Source organism: Gymnoscopelus braueri (assembly GCF_963280865.1).
Source record: "Gymnoscopelus braueri genome assembly, chromosome: 17".
Classification (NCBI taxonomy): Eukaryota; Metazoa; Chordata; class Actinopteri; order Myctophiformes; family Myctophidae; genus Gymnoscopelus; species Gymnoscopelus braueri.
In genome coordinates this window covers 24819702-24840408 of record NC_137617.1, presented here as the reverse complement: position 1 = coordinate 24840408, position 20707 = coordinate 24819702, and the positions used below count along the sequence as shown (strand labels likewise).

Genomic DNA, 20707 nt, shown 5'->3' with positions numbered 1-20707 from the left:
ATCTAAACTGGTTTCATTAACCATGGTAAAGGTTTTCAAGGATTGGAGCATAAATATGGATTTTGCAACAAAAATAGTCCAGATAAAACGTGTGTATTTGAAAGATTATGATAGCTTATGATTATAATCATACTGTAGCCATCTTCTCACTGGATCTTTGGTTGCAGACTGTGTAATGTGAATTCTCTCAGCAGAGTAGCCAATGTGCACAAAGTGATGTAATTGCTGTAATGTCTACGCTACACACAGTTTACTAAGCTGAGACATAGTAAGACTAGCAAAGAAAACAGCACGGGAGGTGTCTTATTGTGTGTAGAAAATGTACATGTACCTATTGGTTCATCTTTATTTGTACATCTCTGTTGGTAGAAAACCAAAATGTATTAATCAGCATTCAAATGTGTACATATAAGCAAATATTTTGCTTTGGGCAATCATTTAAAATGACTATTAGCTATAGTGTACATTTAATTGATAAACCAATGCCAGTAATGTTAAAATAATGTATTTTTCTATTTTCCTATAAATTGTGTATAATAGCGCAATAAGCACCAAGAGGCAGGCCATGGTTTCAAGTGATTTGCCTAAAACCCCCTTAGCTGATACAGCAGTCAAAGGTGTTTACAGAGCATTTTACAATGGCTTTTAACGCAGCTAAGCCAATCATAAGCAAGGACCTGAATTGTTTTATAAAGATATTTTAGGTATAAGTAATCATTCTGTTCTGTCTGTCCATCCACACATTATTCTTGTGATCACTAGTACAGGGCCCTTTCTGACCTGTCAGAGTTCTAGTTATTACTGTGTTGTCATTGTGCAAGTCCAGGCATGATGTGATAACTAGAAAGGGAAAAGTCACATTATTAATTATGTGAAAAGCTAATTATATAATAATTCTACAAAGTGTCATGGTCAGTTTCTTATATTCTAGCAACATTATGCATAACCATTCCTTTTCCCAACAGTCAGAATTAGAACAATAACATTGCATCAAAAACCAAGCACTACCACCAACCTAAAATGTCCAATTCCCAACAAGAAATGCACTTGAGATGCTACACCTATGGCATGTTTCTAAGGCTGCCAAACACAGCCGCCATATGAATACGATCAACCGACCACAATGGCAACAAAGCAATTCATAACCCACACTCCATTGCCAAACATATTCACCAGTTGTTTTTTTTGCTTCTGGACAAAACGTTTTCATTGATATACACAGTTAGTCACAGAGGCTAACAAGCATCTTCCCACAGCAGAATATGAATGGATTATGAGAACCGTTTCCTAGCCGTAACTTATCCTCACAACCTCTGCCATGACAGTTTGATTGACAGTTTCCTGAAGAACCAGTGCCTGGTATGATTGAAGTTTCAAGATTTTTATTGTTACATGTGTATGAGTACATAAGAGTAAAATTTGTTCTGTTCTGGTTCCTCAAACATTGTGGCAGCAATAATAATATTAGAAGCCTTTTCTGGAATTAACCAACTCATGTTATTAATTAGTAAAAACATTTATCAGGTTTGGTTAATCTCGAGCTCAGTATTCTGTGTGATGACCGGGCTCAGGTCTTGGCTCGGACTTCAACTCAATCAGGTTTAATTTTCAAGTCTGTTGAGAACTCTAAAGGGGCCAACTTTGAATATTGTGTTTACAAACCACAACCAACAAATCCTACTTGTTATACCTTTAACTCTGGAGTAAAAAAAAAGTGTAGCTGTCATTGATTTAGTGGAGTTGCATTATAATTTAAAGCACATTTCATGTAGGAGAACTGCACTCACAGATGCAGACAGCATTAGTTCTTGAGTAGAAAATGTTTCACTGCATGATTGCCTGTGATCCTGAAATGGAAGAACATCGTAGACGGGCTACTCTCCTCTCACATTGTGCAGTCCAACGTACACTTGCACAAGCGTGTGGGGTCATCATGTACCCCTCATGCCTGCTTGTTGATTCCCTACAGTGGCTGCAGTTGGCCTCGTCCGCATCTGGCCAGCCCCTGGTCTGTGACCTTGTGCCATAGAAGAGGTGCTGGGTGCCTGTGTCGGGTCTCTGGGCCTCTCCAATCAGGTGCGACAGGACGTGTCCCTGGCCAGCTCCCATTTCCACTGTGTAGGTGTGTGTGTTCAGGGTGGCATGCTCACCCTCCGTCAGGATTGTGTCAAAAGCCTTTACGCAATGAGGAGAAAGAATATTTCTTAATTTATAACAAGTAGTGTATCAGGCTTTTTTTTTTTATGCTTTAAGGTTTTCATCTAACGTAATACTTAGGCCAGTGATTCTACAAAGCCTCTTGCGATTTGGAAACTTCAGCACTTCAATATTACAATTTCCATATTTTAATTGTGTAGCCTGATTAAATGTGTGCCACTTCTTAGCCATAACTCCCAAAATATTGTGGCGGGGGGTTTACCGGTGCACCGCTATGGCCGTTCCCAGCTGTCTGTCACCTTCTCCGGTATGCTCAGCCGCCTCAGGCTCTGGAGCACCGTATGCAGGGTTCCCACTGATTAAACAAAAAGAAAGATACCAGTATAATGAGACTATTCAGACATGCAAATGTAAAACCAAAAAATGTCTTTGATCACCTTGCATTTACACTTACCCAGCTCTTCTTCATAGGAATCCAGCTTTTTCTTTAGCTCTGAAATGTTGCATGGCTTCGAGCCATCCTCGGCTACGAAGGAAAGTTGGAAAATCAGAATAATGTTATTCACCATGTACAAATAGGAATTTGTCTTGGTAAAGGATCTTTAACCCATTAAGACCTGAAGCCGATTTTACAAATGTCTTCTAAATCCTAACAGTATTCTGAGAAACGTATGTTTCTATATCAGTGGTGCTCAAACTTTTTCATGTCCAGGACCCCCAAAATTATATGTATTTGGCCGCCGCCGACCCCCATCTCAAAATATTTTGTTCCAGGGGGTCCCAGAAGCAAAGATTTGAGTTAAAAATGTTCGCTTTAACAAATATATATATTCAAAGATTTGCACACATTTTCACGATTTAAAAAAAAATTGCAGATCTACAAGCTCATAGCGCGGCACTCGGTGCCGCGCTATGAGCTTGTATATCTGCTATTTTTGAATAGCCAAAGTGTGAAATAATGCTTTTTAGCTCAAATCTAAAAATTACACAGATGCGTTCCAGGTCTTAATGGGTTAAAATAAAGAACCTGCAAAGACAGACTCCGCTGGATTTCAAGTCCAACAGTCATCATAGCAGAGAAGTTAGAAGTTTATTACACACAAAGTATGGCTCTCTCAAACAAACAAAAAAACTTAAAAATCTACTGTACCTTTACCACCAGTGTCATCCTCAGTTTTATTATCCTCCCCGCCTGGAAAGCAGCTACTGTTCCCTTCTGGGACGCTGAGGAGGGAGAACAGCTCGGCCCGGCAGCACCGGGCCTTCTCCAGCATGGCATTCATCTCCTGAGCGAGCCGGTGGTTGTCCACCAGCTCGGTGTGGACCCTCTGCCAGGCCATTTTGTCCTCCATCAGGCATCCCTCCATCACAGTGCGCAGCTCCTTCTCCTGAGACACTTGGCCCTGCAGGTTCTCCGCCTCCTCACAGCGCTGTGACAGACAGAGTGATAATTGAAGGTGAGACATCCCTCATATATACAGTACATGATCATTCTATGACTGTAGGGGTATGCAAAAGGTTACCCATAATGCTGATTGCTGATCTATAAATGCTATCTTAATCTACAGCATTGGTTCTCAAGTGGGGTCCGGGGACCCCCAGGGGTCCTTAACTCTCTCAGTGCCAATGAATAAAAAAATGATTGCGAACTTTGCCAGATTTTTTTTTTTGTTTTTTCAAAGAAAATAAAAAGTGCTTAGGAAGCGAGATACAGCCTTTTTCAGTTTTAGGTTAAACAAAGAGTGGATGGAGCTGCAAATCTTCAGATAATGATATCTTGGGTTCTGAACACTTTTTTCAAAAAAAAAAAGAATTTTCAATTTTTTTTAATTTTTTTTAAAACTCTGGATTTCTCGTTCTGGCACTGAGGGTATAACCCGAAAACTCGGGATAACTCGGGGTCTGGCACTGAGAGAGTTAAGGGAGTTCCAGGGGGTCCCCAGCTAAATGATAGATAGTTAGGAACCAAATTGACCCATGGGTCTGTAACTCAGAGAGTGTTCAAACACTCATGTGTTCAACACATTAGAACACTCAGAGTTAAGTTAACATTGATTTTACAACACGGGGAAATGCCATTACATGGGGGTCCGTAGCCTAATGCAGTGTTTATCAACACTGGCATTTTTGTGCCGGGAGTACTGCTAGGGTGTGCCGTGCCGTTTGAAGAAGGTGTGAACCCAGCCCCTCGAGAACAATAGCGGCGATCGTCCGTCAATCGATACGGCCATCATCCGTTTCACACACAGCCACGCCAGAGTCCATTCAGTGTAGCGACCATCACCCATAGGAATGCAAATATGTTGTCCTACCTGGTGCTGTATAAAAAAGGGTACAGGGTACATGCTTTGGCACTCAGTATTATTACTAAGTGGGTCGGAACGGGTCGATACGGCGGACCTGAACGTCATACCTGCTAAGAGGGGCTGTCCTGTCCCAAAAGCCCATGTTATAACCTGCCATGATGAATGTCCAACAATAAAACACTACATAAGTGTTCATTTTCTTATAAAGTGCTTCTAAATCACTCCAGTGTGTTTGTGTCAACGTAATCCGTGTAGTTTGTGGTGTTTAATTACTCCTCCACGGAGAGAATCTCTTGCAACTTCAAGCCGCGTGCTGTCGATATATAACCGGAAAACTCGTCCCCAAAACACGCTCGCCCCCATTTCTTTTCGCGGACCAGCGGTTCTTGTATTCCTGTATTTGTTTTACTGAGGATAAAGTTAGAAATAAGTTTACGGTTAGCCATATTATTAGTTTTACTGAGGTTACATTTAGGAATAAGGTTAGGTTTAGGCATAGTTTAATGAGGTTACGTTTAGGAATACCAGGTGAATATCACCGGATTTCCCCGGGGGTGACTGTTTTGGGGCGAGAGTTTTGGTGTTCGTCTGTAGTGGGCAACAGCGCATGCGTCCGCAATAATTATTAGATATTATTATCAGATATTAGAAGTATATTGGGTACCAAATATACTTACCAAAGAAGTTTTACTCTGGGAAGGTTTTCAGACTCCTCCATTCATTGCACTGACCCAAGTTTATATATTTGTAGGCCAAAGATTTATATATTTGTAATGGTCAAGGTTTCTTTATACCTGCCCAATAATCTGTGTGTGTGTGTGTGTGTATGTGTGTGTGTGTGTGTGTGTGTATATATATATATATATATATACCGTATATCTAGGTGTGCCCTGGGATCTTTTTTTTGGCTATGCCAGGTGTATGTCAAACTGGGGGTCCTTGAAATAAAAATGGTTGAGAATCACTGCTAGAGCCGTAAAAATATTTTCTTATGGGGGTCCCTGGCATATCTTTTCAAATGGGGGTCCGCGTAGCTAACAAGTGTCAATTTGGGGGTCCTTGACATGAAGAAGTTTGAGAACCACTGATCTACAGCTGTAATTGTAAAGGGGAAAATGTAGTTAATTGCCTTAAAAAGGTACTGTAATATTGGACGTGGATTAAAATAAAGTAGGCAAAGGAGGTGGCAGTGGAATAGAGGCTAAATGTAAGCAAGTAGCAGGTGGTTTAGTAGAAAATGTGAACGTGTTACAACCAAGCTTAGCGGGCACCTTGTGCAGCTGAATGGCCATCTCCTGCATCTCTGCTTCTAGCTGGTCTGCATATGCCTGCTCCAGGGCATTGCTAGGAGGACGAGCGCTGCTGTGCCACCGGGCTATAGCTGAGGTCATCTTACGCTTGGGCCCAAATAACCTGTTGACCCACAGCGCTTTGTTTATTTACCAGTAGTAAATAAACCAGTAGTAAAAACTTTCTGTGATGTCAAAATAAATTAAATCACTGTTTACATGGGAGTATTTATTAATGTATTTTTAAGAACCAAACGTGTCTTACGTGATCCCCACTTCTTTTAGGTCATTCTCAGTCAGGGTTAGAAATATCCTCAGGTCAATATCTTGTTCCTCCAGCAGGGGGAGGTATTTAGAAAAGCCAATCTGCTCCAAGAACCCTGCCAGATCCTGCAGCAATAAAAAAAAAGATGATATACTGTAGGTTGAGCCAAGCAATCAAATCACTCCTGATTCAAACAATACTGTATATGGCTGTTTTTACTATGAGGTATAACTAAGTGTGAAGACATACCTTGGGACCAGCGTAGGAGGGAGGAGGATCGGCAGGCGATTTCGTCCCACAATTCCCCACACTGCTGGGCTGTGTTATGTCACTGTTGCTGTGGCGGTTCTTGCTTTTTGAGTAATGACCCTTGTTTGCTCGGCGGGAGCTGCCTTTTTTGGTTTGGTCCGAGTCCTGATGGACAAAGGAACATTGTCTCTTGTCAATGTGGCATCAAACAATGGGGCTTTATTATTGTGGTATGTCCCCATAACGCAGTGTTGATGCTCTGCTGTGTGTGTGTGTGTGTGTGTGTGTTTTCACCTCATTGCTCTCCACGGAGCCCTCCCAGTTGAGGCTGACAGCACGGGGCAGACATTCGCTGCTACTACTGCTGCTCCTCACAGTGGGCATGTCGTTGTCAAAGAATGGACTCTCATCTGCAGAGTGTCACAGGAAATGTTTTGAGCAGACCTTTGCCCCTCTTTTGCTCTAAAATCAGGTGTATTATATAAACTTTGGGGGCACCTATTATTAAATCATTAGTGTAAAAAATTTAGTTTCATGAAACTAGTAATGGGAAAATAATTTTAAAGGACAACTTTGGTGTAAAAAGAAATACATATTTAGCCTATATAGACATATTTAGGCTAAATATGTATTTTTTTACACAATAAAAAGATCCCGTGGTCTTTGATGGCCAGATGTGAGTTATTGGGGGCTAGAAGAGCTACTGTAAATAATAATAAAGAAATCGCCGGGTTATTGTGTAAGAAAATGACATATTTAGCCCCCCCGCCCACTGTAAAAAAAGATCGCTAAAACTATAGAAAGCAGTAAATGAAAAAAATGTAACACATCTTATCTTTTATTTACTTTAATTACAAGCTAAAATCTAAACCTTGGTTGTAAAAAACAAAAGTTGTCCTTTAAGCAGAAACTGTTTACCCGCCCTCCCTCTGACTTCAGGGGCATTTTGAGATTCCTCGGGGGGCATTTGCCCATTGGCCCTGGCTGTATATTTATGACATCATACCTCTACTGCTGTTGCTTTGGCCATCCAGCTCGTTGATGGGTGAAGTGACGTCACGGTAACAGATCCCCTCACTCTGTTCTCCCACATCACGGAACGTCATGTAACCTGGCGGAGCCACAGGTCGCTCTACAGAGGGGAAGAAACACTGTGAGACACTAACATTTCACTCAATGCACACACATCATAATACAGACTACTATATAAAGGCCATGTAAATGTGGTCACCAAAAATCGTATTTTTTGTGTGGTTTTTGTTTTTGAAGCTTAGCCATGAAAATCCTGGTGTTTTTTTTTACCTCTCTAAAGTTTTCGGTGGATCACAGCACTCACTGAAAACTCGTTTGACGCAGGGCACGCAACTCAGAGCCTCACTAAATGCAGGGTTTGCAATGATTAAGTATGCAGGGACAAACTAAACAAGCTCTCGCATGTAACCCGACACCACTGTGCGTTGCGTTGAAGTAGTGACTGTTGTTTTGGTCCTGGTATGTTTGGTGTGCATACTCTTGGATTAAGCATTGTTCCGGAGGATCAAACGTATGCATAATTCATAGGATATGGAATACTAAATGAGGGCAAAGAAGAATGTACTGTAAAGATCCTTTATGGATGTTTTTGGTGATAGAGAAATACTTGACATGTACTTTATTGAACAGAAATGATTTTTCTGAGGTTAAATCCTCAGACGAATCGTCACTTCACCATTGGATGTGTGGAATTATAAATTATTGGATGATAAACTACCAGAGACTTTGCTGGTGCCTCCCACACGGAACTTGGCGATGGCCTGGGGCCCATCGTGGATGCTGGGGCCTTTGGTCCTGTTCCGACTCGGCCTGAGCCTGGGGGGTGCGCTGTCCGAGTCCTCTGAGGAGCTCAGATCCTCAAAGTGTCCTGAAGGGGTGGACGAATGACACACAGCCCATCATAAAAAAGACTTTAAAGTTAAAGACAGGTCAGTTACTATGTCACGATTTTAGTTTCCCCAGTCCACAATTGTATAATTTCCTAAATCCTAAATAATCGTTATTTCCTTGCATATTGAATTCCACCAATAAATACAATAACCATGTGATTCTTAACCTACAGTCTGCAGAAGACTCATTTGATTAAAGCAATCAAAACATTAATAATTGTGATTAACAGTCAAGATCAAAACTATTTAACAAAATGATCAGATTATTCTATTAGACAATATAGTTTTAAACTATGGAACATTATTGAAATAATGTCATTATTATACCTGGTTTGACCTTTGGAGAACGTGAGTCAATGAGGCTGGCAATCTTGGTATATCCGTACATCATAGCCAGGGCTCGGGCAGTCTCTCCTTTAGCATTCCTCTCTTCTACTTTTACCTTCTGTGGGGGCATATCCATATAAATATGTTTGTTAGTATTACAACACAATACACGTTCTTGTGGACAGCTCTTTTCACAGAGTACAATATAAGAGTATGTTATTTGTCCTGTACCAGTTAAGACACTCATCTTTGGACTCTCGTGTCCCTTCCTGACCTAGGACTGAATCCTGTCTGAGTCTTCTCCCCTATGCCTTCTTCATCTCAGCTTCCCTACCGCCCATCTGATATAAGAAAATAAATAAATACAAAGAGAAGTGGATTGCCCTTTTTCCTTATCCACTTCACCACAAAGAAAATCTAAAATATTTTGATGCAACACATTGTGAGCTTGTAGATCGGCTATTTTCTAACCTTTTTCTTTTTGCCTATAATGACATTCCCAAAACTGGGACTCTGGGTAGTAAAGAGGAAGAGAAGTTGGGCGAATGACAATTTACTCACATGGTCGAGTAGGTACTGAACAATGATTTCATGACCTGAAGCAGCAGCCTCCATCAAGGGAGTGAAACCGGACACTGGCTCCCTGTGGAGAGGGGTGGTTACTCATTAGAAACCTTGCAAACTATTAAGCTGCGTTTAGTCTAGGATTTGCATGTCTGGTAGGGTGAATAAAGGTACTCACTTTACATTAGCATTAGCATTGTTGTCCAGCAAGAACTTCACCATCTGCTGGTGTCCTGTGCTGGTACAATGTAGCAGTGACGTCCAGCCTCGAGTGTCCTTCCGCTCCAACTCAGCTCCTTGCTTTTGTGGGGAACAAAGACAGTTAAGAATATTTAAAATGTGGTCATACTGGTGATATGTTACAACAGTCCCTGTTGAATTATGATGTATTGTAAATGCTGACATGACATGTCAGACACATTCAGTATAGCCGTCTAATAGTGCCATTTGCACCAGCAGTAGTTGGTCAAACCCCTGGAGCTTGTTCAGAAAGCTGCGGCTCGTCTGGTGTTCAACCGCCCCAAGTTCTCCCACACAACCATCCTTCTCCGCTCTCTACACTGGCTCCCCGTAGCGGCTCGCATCCAGTTCAAAACCCTGGTGCTAGCCTATAGGGCAGTGAAAGGAACAGCTCCTTCCTACCTCCGGGCTATGGTCGATGCCTACACCCCTGCCCGACCACTTCGGTCTGCCACCTCGGGGCGACTGATTGCCTCGTCACTCAAGGGTCCTTCTGGCCGATCCACACGGTCACGACTCTTTTCTGTTCTGGCCCCACAGTGGTGGAATGAACTTCCCACTGATGTTAGGACAGCAGAGTCACTGCCCATATTTCGCCGCAGACTGAAAACCCACCTCTTCAGGAAACACTACCCTTCCTCTCTGCCTGACCTACTTGTTGTTAACTAGTTGTACGAACGCTTGTTCTCTATTGCTGTATTGTTTATTGGATTATTGGATTGTTTATTGGATCTTGTTTAGTCGATACACTTATTTGTTTTAGCTCATGCTCATTTGATTTAGCTATTTTGTCTCATCTGTTTAAGGAAATAGGTAGCTGATATATTGCACTTTTACCTTAGCGCTAGGTATACTCTTGGTTGCTTGTTTTTGCAGAAAATGCACTAAAGACTTCTGGTGATTAGTAGTTTTCGTTCCCTACCTATGTTGAATACACTTATTGTAAGTCGCTTTGGATAAAAGCGTCTGCTAAATGACTGTAATGTAATGTAATGTAGTTCCTTCTGGTGAGACAAAACAACTAGTTTTGAATAGTTATGTTCCTGGACTTAACGATGAACAGTTACTTAATGTGATGCTCTAATCAAATGGATACTAATTATTGCTGCTTTTCATTCAATTTCTCCACTCCCATGCACTACACATAATCTTCTGCCTGGACTGAGGAGTACGTAAGTAAGTTAACGTTGTCATAACAATTGATCTGTGCTTTATTTTATCAATTCTATATTTGGTATTGAGGTGTTTTGAGACTTTTGATGAATTGATGTTTGTTTATACATTGTGACATTCTACTGACATTGTATATTGTATTGTGTTACTTGTGTATTAACTGATTGTATACAGAGTTTACAGACTGATTGTGATTAGATTACCTATTCAAATGGGAGCACCACCTGTTGCACCTTATCCCCATCAATGAGGTGTGATCATGATTGTTGTAGAACCCTGTTTTTGTATATGTGTGATGCTACGACTTGTCAGCAGATGCCTGAAGAATGTTCATGACCAAAACGTTGCCTTAATAAAAGTTGTCCTTATTGTGTAAGTGAAGGTTATTTCATTTGACTCTATATGAATAGTTATGTTCCAAAATGTTCTGCCCTTTGAACAAAGTGAAATTGACTTTACGAACTTACTAACTACATTCTTACAAACAATGATTTATTTTTCTTTCAGATTGCCATTTGTACCTGCAGTAGAAAGTATGAAATGCTTTCATTCCCACAGCTGGCTGCCAACATCAGGGGCGTGAGGCCTTTGGAGGTGGTTGCATTCACGTTAACGCCAGCCTCCAGCAAGAGATTGGCAATGTTGTCGTGGCCAATGTAAGCCGCATACATCAGCGGAGTCCAACCTCCCATGTTCTTGCCATCCAGGTCCACCTCTTTTCTAAAATGACAAAATATTCTAGACTGCAAGCAGCAAAACCGTGTGCATTACAATACTGGGTAACAGGAGAGGTGGGCACCAAAACATTCTGGGCACTCGGGAAAACCAGACATGTGGGCACTTGGAAGAGTAGGCACTTAGGGGTGGAGAAGAGTGGGCACTAGGGAAATCTGGGCACCGGGAAAACTGGGCACTAGGAAGACAGCACTAGGGAAATGTGGGCACCCGGATAGAATACTGTCCCAGGATCACTTTCATTACAATCAGCAATTAGCTACCTGTGCAGGATATTGTCTTATGACAGTGGTGTGGAACATTATTTATTATAGACTCCATGTAACATAACAGTAATCAGGAGGACAACACAGTAATAGTAGACTCACTTCTTGATGCACTCTGCCACCACATCGTACTGTCCTATGGAACAGGCAGTGTGTAGATCTATGGGGACATTCAGCTCCTCTGGTCGCACCAAGTTGTCCCCAAGCCACAGGGAGAGACTGACACCTAGCTGCTCTGATTCACTCGCCTCGTCGCTCAATTCTGACATCCTCACCGCTGCTCACAAACCTAATAATTATTAATATATCACAAACATGAACATTCTGATCGAGACTCTGATTGTACAGGGAGGACATGCTATGCCAAATCATTCTAAAAACGCAATCTCAAATCAGAGATCATTGAATGAGCCGTATTTTGAACAAGAGAAGAATCGTCAACGTTATGTCTCGTTTTGACAGTTGGATGTGCTAATACATAACCGACACTGGATGAAGGTTTGTGAATGTTATCTATACGTTGGTGTGTGGTGTGTTCAAAACTTTTCACTATAACTGGCTAACTTAGCCAGCCAGTTTAGCCATCTGATGTTAGCCAGAGGACAACTTATCCTACTACCTCCTAACAAACTGATCATTGTGAAAAAGAACAGCTCCAAGCGTCAAATGACAATCTAAAGCATCTACAGTGTATATACGGTAGATTAATTACTGTAATAGATTACTTACGAGATGCAGACAGTGTTGTTGTCGCAGCAGTGACCGAATCTGTGAACTTTACTGTTTTGAGTGTCGCGTTCAATTGTGCACGGGTTGTTCCCAGTGTTGCCAGGTTTTGAGATAGAAACAAGCAACGAGGTCTAGGAAAACAAGCCCAAAAGAAGCAGCACTTTATGCATCAGCTATTTGAAAATAGCCGATCTACAAGCTCACAACTCGTCAAGATGCGACGCGTTGTGAGCTTGTAGATCGGCTTGACATTGAAGAAAATGTGAATAATAAACATCTTAACAACATAAATCTTGTATGGGTCCCTGGTATAAAATATTTTCAGATGGGGGTCTGCACTCTCTGCAGAGTAAATACATATTAATTTGGGGGTCCTTGACATGAAAATGTTTGAAAACCACTTTTTGTTAACAACATTTAGGAAGTAAGCCCAAATAAGCAACTTTAGAAACAAGCCCAAAAAACTGCAACCCGCAATTAACCAATATTTACAAGGAACTTTACAGAAAAAGCACAAAGTCGCTTATAAGGAGCCGACATGGCAACGCTGGTTGTTCCTATCCTCCCTGTTCTCAAATGAGTGTGAAAACCTTCTACTGTGATTCTTCTCAGTCAGTACTGTATTATAATGCAACACACACCCACTAACTGTAGCACAATATACTGTATAAATAGATAAATCTACCTGTAAAATGTCTGAATTACATCAATAACATCTAGCCCATTATACAGTACCTTTAAGTGTACTATAATCTGAATGGAGAAATGGAAGTTATTACATCGTTATGAGAAACTGTTACAATATTGAATATGTCTCTACATCTATCATGCAATCTAAAGCATAATTAGTCCATTTAATTAAATATTAAATATCTATTAAATATTTATTGCTTGTATGTAATCAATCGGTTTAGAATATGCCTAACTACCCAACAGTGAAAATGAGTTGGCTGTTATGCTGGTAGTTGCGTATTACAATATTAGAAAAACCCAAAATGATTGTTTGCATGTGCATAGTGACAGAAAATAAAGTTAAAATAGCATAGTAGTTAAAATAGTGTAGTAAACATTGGTATGTTGCTAGAGTTTAAAACCCTACAATAAAGATAAAAGAATACCAACAATTATACAAAAGATTTGTTAAGGTGTTGGTGGAAACATGATTTCTTTATTGATTACCTCTGAACATTATTGGAGACATTTTTATGGCAGTTCATTTCTACTACCGTTTTCCACATTGTGTAAAACAGATAACTTGGTTAAGACCTTTCCTCTGACATACTGTATGGCTGTAACTTAAATTGTTTTCAGTCAAATATATTTTAAATGACCATGGTGGACAAATCAGAGGAAATTGAAGCAGAACTCCTCCTTGGAAGGTGTGAAGACAAAATGTGATGCCTCCCCCTGGGGATGCGTGCTTGTGTTTGGAGCTTGGGCTCCCGTTTGCAAAGTTTCCTGCTCGCTCTTTATGTCTGTGTAGTGGGTCTCCGTTTTGATGTCAGCTCTCCGGTGGAAAACTGACTTCTTTGAAGAATCGTTCACAGCCTTGACCCGAGCTGATGTAACCGCTGGAGGAGAGAAGACCGTTGTCAATGAGTTGGATATAACATAGAAAATCCTTTTGAGATATTTTTGTACCTTTCTTCAATTAAGTATAATCAAGATCCTTTTTGATATATTTTACTTTTTCAAGCTAGTGGAGAAACAGGGGCAGGCTTGTGGACGATAACTTATTTTCAAGTTAACAATGTATTGCATCACCACTGTACAATAAATCAGGCTTAACAGGGTGAGAGACTTGAACCCAGGACACCACAACTACAGTATGTACTGTCTACCAACACAGTCAGGTCTGCTTACCATTCTGTATGAGTTTATACTGCTTATCCTTCTCCGCCTCCATTGTTTTCCTGTAATCTCCAGCCATAGCTCTCATCACCTGCCTTTTCTTGGCCAAAGGAGCTTTAGAGCTACGCAGAGTCTTAAGGGCGCTGGACGTATCCTCCTCTACAGACAAAATACAATCAGAGCTGTTCATAAATAATTTGTGGGGAAATTATGTCTCACCTCAATGCTGTAAGTTAAATTAAGAATTTTGTATTCTACTAACTCTGTTTTGATGTTGACTTCTGGGTCTTCATTCCAAACTCAAGCTGCTCAATGCACCAGTCCAGTTCTCTTTGGAGCTGCTGTTCTGCTGTCTGAAAGACAGTTGCACTTACAATTCAATTCATTTCATATGACCATTAAATCACATATCACACTCGCTGCCAACAGAGTCATCAAGATCCAAATGAAGAGTTTGACACTGACCAGTAGAGTGCCTTCATCTGCTTTGCTGGCCTCAGTTGAGATTGGCTTCTGCTGTGCCTCAGTGCTTTCCGAGGATTTTTTCTTTCCAGATTTCTTCTTTTTCTTACCTTTGGACGACACTGGTGGTTCGGATGTGGGATTAGTCACCAGTGATTTGGAGGGGTTTTCCTCTTTGGCACAGGTTTCTTCACCTGGAGGACAGGGCTCTGAGGGGGCAGGTGTTGGTGTAGTGTCTGTTTTCATGTCTTCAGATGTGACAGTGGGTATTTGGAAATTGAATGAAAACCCAGAGTCCTGTTCTGTCAAATGTGTCAGTCCTGTTGTTTGTTGTTTGTCTGGTGGCTCCTCCTCTGGTGCAGGGGAGCTTTCAGAGAAGAAGTCGAATGTGAAGGAGTTATCACTGCGATTCCAGAGGCGTTTCCCCAGGCTGGTTTGGTTGGTCTGAGTACCTTCAGCAGTAGTGGAGCTATTTGATGTGGTTTTAATATCTAAACATTCACATTTCACACGCACACACACACACACACACACACACACACACACACACACACACACACACACACACACACACACACACACAAAGAGGGAGGGAGGGAACAACCCATCAAGAGCTTAATGTTGTGCTTTTCGTTGTCATTTGATATTTGATATTTGAAGTTAAAGTACCGATAAACAGCAGCCTTTTCTCGTCCATGACGATACTTCAGACGATGATTTCAAGATCTCAAAAAAGGAAATAGGATCCCATCTATTACTGCAATCAATCAGTTCCAAATTATGCCACAATAAATGAACATTTATTCTTGGTAATATTTCCTTACCGTTAAATACGTGAAATATGTTGCTCAAAAAACTTCTCGTGTAACCATGGTGTTACTCAGAATTAACTCCGACCGATCACGTTTTTCAAGGAGACGTTCCGGATGTTTTTTTTCTTACCCCCCCCCCCCCCCCCCATTTTGTTATCTTAATCTAAATAACATAACAAAATGTGAACAAGTAACCAATACATCTGCATACTGTAGTATATTATAACCAATAAGCCTTCAGGACCAGGCTTGGGTCCGAGTAAAACTTGACTGAATGTGGGGAAAGGGTCACAGGAAAGGTGGGCACCAAAACATTCTGAGCAATAAGGAAAACTGGGCACCTAAGAAGAGTGGGCACTAGGGAAATGTGAGCACCCGGAAGAGGGGGGCACTTGGTAACAGGAAAGGTGGGCACCAAAACATTCTGGGCACTATGGAAAACTGGGCACCTAGGAAGAGGAGGTATTCGGTGAAAGTAGGCTGTGTTTGTTTAAGTTGTTTTTAGAAGTGCTTTTTATAGTGTCAATCTTACACAAACATCTCTTTGCCATAATTATTCATCAGTATTTCTTCTTTTTTTTTAAAGACCAATCAAGAACCAAGGGTAGGTATGCATACATGTAAGCAGGCAAGACTGTGCTAACAGGCTTAACAATAAAAACATAACAAAGTAAGATAGTAAGGTTTAAAAGTATAGACAGGACACACATTCAAACCAAGAAAACCTTAGCAATGGTGGATGGGGGAAAAGGGGGGAGGGGAGATCATTTTGCATCAGATTGTAGAATCTACAAAAGGATGTAGACTTATTTATAGAAGGTGTATACAGATTTATAGAATATATATTCAAGTACACTTATCTCTGTACATCAGATCAGTGTAAGTAGCAGTGAGCAAAACAAGCATGTTTATTTACAGATGAATGCAGTTTGTTTTATTTTGTTTGACTTTTTGTTTTAGTTTTCTGTCCTCGTGGGATATGAAACGTGGGCTTGTACACACAACACAACATGTGAACATTCATTGTCACCATGAAATAAAACCGAATACAATAAATTGAATTCTCACCATATATTACATTTTCTTCATGTATGATCAACCCCCCCTATGGATCAATCAGACCCTGTCCCTTTCCCACAAGTACATGTGTAGTAAGCATAGACTAGTAAGTAGTAAACTTAGCTCTGACCTGTGTTGCCAGGTCTAAGAAAATAAGCCCAAAAGAAGCGGCCACATGAGCACTTCAAACATTGGCTATTTGAAAATAGCCAATCTACAAGCTCACAAGCGTCGAGATCTGCTATTTTCAAAAAACCTTGAAATAATGTGAATATATTATTTGGAAGATTTCTGAAAATCTGGTATGCGGGGCATCCCTGGCACAAAACATTTTCAGATGGGGGTTAGTTAGGGGACAAATACATATTAATTTGGGGGTCCATGACATGAAAATATTTGAGAACCGCTGGTTAAAATAATAATGAACACAACTACGCTTTAGAAACAAGCCCACAAAAACGCAACCCGCGCAACTAACCAATATTGACAAGCAACTTTACAGAAAAAGAAGCCCAAAGTCGCTTATAATAAGCGGACATGGCAACGCTGACTCTGACCAATGACATTCTTTCCAGTTCAAAATGGACCAATCGCATAGGTTCGTGGGCAGGTCTTAAGAGTCAGAGGCTTGTCATAGCCTATAAATACCTCATGCTGTTCAACAACAATATCACACACATTCACTTCACAACCAGACACGTTTGAGGATCGTCGCAGCTGTGCTGGAGAGAAACAAGGTATTTATTTTATTGTTTTACATCCTGTGCCACAACTGTTTGTAAACGTCGTGATTGTTGCTGTCTTATGTAGATAAAACTCTTGAATTAGTATGTTGTGTAATGTTTACAGTGAGCTGATAAGACAATATTACCGGGTGTTGCACAAAATGACGCGGGCTCCAGAGAATAGGTAACGTTATGGCTGAGACACAGATCGTATGTTGTCTGGCGCTTATAGAATTGCTGTGCCCTTTTTTTTGGGCTAACATTCCACGTGGATCAGCCAGGGAATAATGTAAAACAATGTTATCTATACGAATGGTTAACATCGGAATAGATTCTGAAAGCAAACCTGGGACCAGAGGCATAGCCTAGCATTAACATATCAGGCGCCATGTTGACACAGTTAAACCTTTTAGCTATGTGACGAAAATGAAACGTGTAGGTTCCTTGTACCGTAATGGTGGTTAGACTGGTGTTTCAGGTTTACTGTCTGTGGTGGTCGCTGTGGCTGCTGAATGACCTGGATGCTATGGAGGGAACCTCCATTTGCACATGTGAACACAAAACGTTGTTGCATGATTCGCTTTTGTACACGTTCGGGATGATTATTGTATTTATTTTTGTGTTTTGGCGGTTACTAAACCAGTCGCCATATTTAACGAAGTTGAGGGAGATGGAGGATGGTCCCACAGCCCGAATGGCGGTCGCGCTGTTATGAGAGCCCGCCAATCAATCCGAGTCGTTAGCGCGGTTTACATTAGCACCGCCAAATGTTTAACATTCAAGTGAAACTCAGTTCTTTAAGCGTGATTAACTTGCTATGTAGACAATACTGACAAAAATAGATATGGATACAATGATTAATTAACCACATAGATAGGCCATGGCTTCCTTGCCTTGGGGCAACATTCAGTGAAACTAGCAGATCTACAAGCTCTTAACGGGGCTTTGGTCGGCTGTTAATGCGAATTGTAATATTTCTGTTTCCGTTTTCTCATTTCAGTAAATTATGGCACGTACAAAGCAAACCGCTCGAAAATCCACGGGAGGAAAGGCGCCCAGGAAACAACTTGCTACTAAAGCTGCAAGGAAAAGTGCGCCCTCTACCGGTGGTGTGAAGAAGCCACACAGATACAGGTATAAACTGTGAATGAAACTTCTGCAGTCCAGTTTGATGGTTTTGGTGGGACAGGCAATCGGCTTGTTTTTGTTTTCTGCCAACCCAATTCTCATCCAACACCCCCAAGAAAGAGGATTTGGTCAAATGCACTTGGTTGTGTAGACAGAATTAGTATTGCTAATGCTATATTTAATGTATAGTGTTTGCACAGTTTTGAGCAGAATAGGTATGTTAGGGTTCATGTGGTTAACCTTTTTACAGGAAGCAAAACAAAATCGTGTTATATAGCATGATTTTAATGACATTGTGTAATGTGCCCTGTCCATTTCTGTGAAGGCCTGGAACTGTGGCTCTGCGAGAGATCCGTCGGTACCAGAAGTCCACTGAGCTGTTGATCAGGAAACTGCCCTTCCAACGTCTCGTCAGGGAGATTGCTCAGGACTTTAAGACGGACCTTCGTTTCCAGAGTGCAGCCATTGGTGCTCTGCAGGTCAGTCAACATTTGGTTTTCAGTTCTTGGCGATATGCTATGCTACCCTGGTTTCTAATATAGTTGATTAGAATTTCGACCCTTAGCCTTACACTTGTTATACTATTTTTACGTGATTATACATGCACATTATTTTAACCTGTGCACTTTGTATCCACACTTTGTATCCATAAACCATTCTAACTTGATGTTTCTCTTCCATATTCTAGGAAGCAAGTGAGGCATACTTGGTCGGCCTGTTCGAGGATACCAACCTGTGCGCTATTCATGCAAAGAGGGTTACCATCATGCCTAAGGACATTCAGCTGGCCAGGCGAATTCGAGGGGAGCGTGCTTAGTCTGAATTCTTGTTGATTTTAAACTTTAAGGGGGGGGAGTTGGGTGGGTGGAATTGGCTGGGGTCATGTTTTTTTATTTTATTATCTGAAGTTCAATAAGTGAAACTTGTATACACTTTGTATTTGTAATTGGTAGGTTCAGGAGTACCATGGCATCTCATTATTTTAAACCATACTTTTCCTTCTGCTGTACTTTACACCCTGTAGATTAGAGCTTGAGATTTGTAACTGTTAGGCTTTCTGCTAAACATTCCCTTTTCTCAAGTCAAAGTATTTTAGAATCTGCATGTAGTAGGAAGCATTTGTCACATGTTGTAAATAAACTTTCCACTACCTCATTGACTCTCTTGTGCTGTTGATCCAGCTGTGACCAAGGTATGATCAAACTTGCAGCATGTATATTGTCAAAGCAAGGTTAGAGCACATGATACAGATGTTTGCTTCATCAGAGGCTGTTTGACGCTAAAGAGACGGTATTGGTTGAGTGGAACAAAAATGCCTCGAGGAACTATGGCCAGAACAAATATTTAAAAACAATGCATCTTCATAAGTGATACAATTATGGAATGGCAGTGAATCGTCTGCAAATATATAAGGATGCATACAATAATATGGAAATGAAATGCGTTGCTATAGCAAGATTTAGAAATGGTCTGATTCTGCAAGTTGTGTTTATATAGCTTCAAATGAGGGTAGGCACTAAGCTAAAGCTTCAGCCTACACCTTTTCGGTCTTGTGCTTTTAGCATGAAATGTCATTTGTATGGCTCATGACCGAAGAACTGTGCAGACCAGTGAAGCTGGCCGCAAGCATCGAGTTTTAATACCAAGACAGCCCATTCTTCCAAACCAAGTCGGCAGCTGTACGGAAAGCATCCTTGTATCTGTCTTGTTTGATAATACAATCCACCGTAGACTCGTAGAGCTACTTTCAAATTCTGTGAGCGTTTGAAAGCACTAGTTTTCAATAAGTGAACGTCCTGCTGCCTCCTGCGCATTTTAGAAATGTGGCAGGACCGTAGAGTGATTTCCAATGTGCGCTTCTAAGCGCTAAAGAAATCAAGAGTTTCTCATAACATGTCTACGGTGGATCTTTATGGAAAAGACTGGACGGATACAAGGACAATCAAGCTTTCCGTACAGCTGCACTCTAGGTGAGTTTAACATCGTTTAATACAATCAGGACTTTTCTGTTTGGATGAATGGGCTGAGGGTTTGTATTGCAACTCTGGAGGCTAGATGGCATTATAGCATCCAAGTTGCTTGCGGCTACAGTAAGGTGTTGTGTTGGTGGGTGGCACATGTGGCTTTATGTAGTGGATGTGAACAAAATGCCTTTGGACGCTAGGTTTCATGTGAGCCAATTTATAATGAAACCAAGACACAAACACGTGGCTTAATGGGTAATCTTAAATGCACATACTGGTATTTACATTTCATTTATAACAATGCACCAAAGTATATATATATATAACCAAATATGATGTGTTATTGTAGTAGATGCTTAATCTGAGGTGCTACACTGATCTGTGCACCAATGGAAGGTAAAAAATCTTTGCTGTGGCACCTCTAGCAGACACCCCAATCCTATGCCACAATTACATGAATGTACACAATAAATAACACGAAAAA

At 41.0% G+C, this 20707-nt stretch overlaps 3 protein-coding genes across 6 annotated transcripts; 1 reads left to right on the top strand and 2 right to left on the bottom strand.

The window, feature by feature from the left end:
* Window positions 1–76: 76 nt before the first annotated feature.
* Window positions 77–12288, bottom strand: anks3 (ankyrin repeat and sterile alpha motif domain containing 3). Of its 2 annotated transcripts, XM_080455030.1 has the most exons (16): window positions 12223–12288; window positions 11596–11782; window positions 11014–11212; window positions 9258–9379; window positions 9077–9158; window positions 8516–8633; window positions 8017–8166; window positions 7273–7398; window positions 6561–6676; window positions 6267–6431; window positions 6018–6142; window positions 5735–5876; window positions 3308–3587; window positions 2612–2683; window positions 2420–2512; window positions 77–2175 (listed from the first exon to the last, which is right to left on the bottom strand). In XM_080455030.1, exons 2-15 carry the CDS (start codon window positions 11760–11762, stop codon window positions 2430–2432), a joined length of 1947 nt encoding a protein of 648 aa, XP_080311156.1. In that variant the 5' UTR covers window positions 11763–11782; window positions 12223–12288; the 3' UTR covers window positions 77–2175; window positions 2420–2429. The 2 variants fall into 2 exon arrangements, with proteins under 2 accessions (XP_080311156.1, XP_080311157.1); XM_080455031.1 differs by lacking the exon at window positions 12223–12288 and having other exon boundaries at window positions 11014–11235; window positions 11596–11711.
* Window positions 12289–13370: 1082 nt separating this feature from the next.
* On the bottom strand, window positions 13371–16432 carry cUnh8orf33 (chromosome Un C8orf33 homolog). 3 transcript variants are annotated; one of them, XM_080456410.1, is made up of 6 exons: window positions 16416–16432; window positions 15205–15261; window positions 14539–15026; window positions 14336–14426; window positions 14086–14232; window positions 13371–13793 (listed from the first exon to the last, which is right to left on the bottom strand). In XM_080456410.1, the coding sequence occupies exons 2-6, from the start codon at window positions 15230–15232 to the stop codon at window positions 13567–13569; spliced, it is 981 nt and encodes a 326-aa protein (XP_080312536.1). In that variant the 5' UTR covers window positions 15233–15261; window positions 16416–16432; the 3' UTR covers window positions 13371–13566. The 3 variants fall into 3 exon arrangements, with proteins under 3 accessions (XP_080312536.1, XP_080312535.1, XP_080312537.1); XM_080456409.1 differs by lacking the exon at window positions 16416–16432 and adding an exon at window positions 15360–15411; XM_080456411.1 differs by lacking the exons at window positions 15205–15261; window positions 16416–16432 and adding an exon at window positions 15360–15407.
* Window positions 16433–17068: 636 nt separating this feature from the next.
* On the top strand, window positions 17069–19414 carry h3f3d (H3 histone, family 3D). Its single transcript, XM_080455975.1, has 4 exons — window positions 17069–17143; window positions 18132–18265; window positions 18585–18738; window positions 18948–19414. The coding sequence occupies exons 2-4, from the start codon at window positions 18138–18140 to the stop codon at window positions 19074–19076; spliced, it is 411 nt and encodes a 136-aa protein (XP_080312101.1). The 5' UTR covers window positions 17069–17143; window positions 18132–18137; the 3' UTR covers window positions 19077–19414.
* The last annotated feature ends 1293 nt before the right edge of the window (window positions 19415–20707 follow it).

Bases quoted from the DNA above. Each gene is read 5' to 3' on its own strand.
- anks3 (XM_080455030.1), bottom strand. From the start codon at position 11,762: ATGTCAGAATTGAGCGACGAGGCGAGTGAATCAGAGCAGCTAGGTGTC. The intron at 8,634-9,076 runs GTGAGTAAATTG...ATGCCCCCACAG, and splicing joins TTCAGTACCTACTCGACCAT to AAGGTAAAAGTAGAAGAGAG. The intron at 2,513-2,611 runs GTAAGTGTAAAT...TTGTTTAATCAG, and splicing joins TTCCTATGAAGAAGAGCTGG to TGGGAACCCTGCATACGGTG.
- cUnh8orf33 (XM_080456410.1), bottom strand. From the start codon at position 15,232: ATGGACGAGAAAAGGCTGCTGTTTATCG. The intron at 15,027-15,204 runs GTACTTTAACTT...GTGAATGTTTAG, and splicing joins GAAAAGGCTGCTGTTTATCG to ATATTAAAACCACATCAAAT. The intron at 14,427-14,538 runs GTCAGTGTCAAA...ACTGTCTTTCAG, and splicing joins CAGATGAAGGCACTCTACTG to ACAGCAGAACAGCAGCTCCA.
- h3f3d (XM_080455975.1), top strand. From the start codon at position 18,138: ATGGCACGTACAAAGCAAACCGCTCGAAAATCCACGGGAGGAAAGGCG. The intron at 18,266-18,584 runs GTATAAACTGTG...ATTTCTGTGAAG, and splicing joins AAGAAGCCACACAGATACAG to GCCTGGAACTGTGGCTCTGC. The intron at 18,739-18,947 runs GTCAGTCAACAT...TCCATATTCTAG, and splicing joins CAGCCATTGGTGCTCTGCAG to GAAGCAAGTGAGGCATACTT.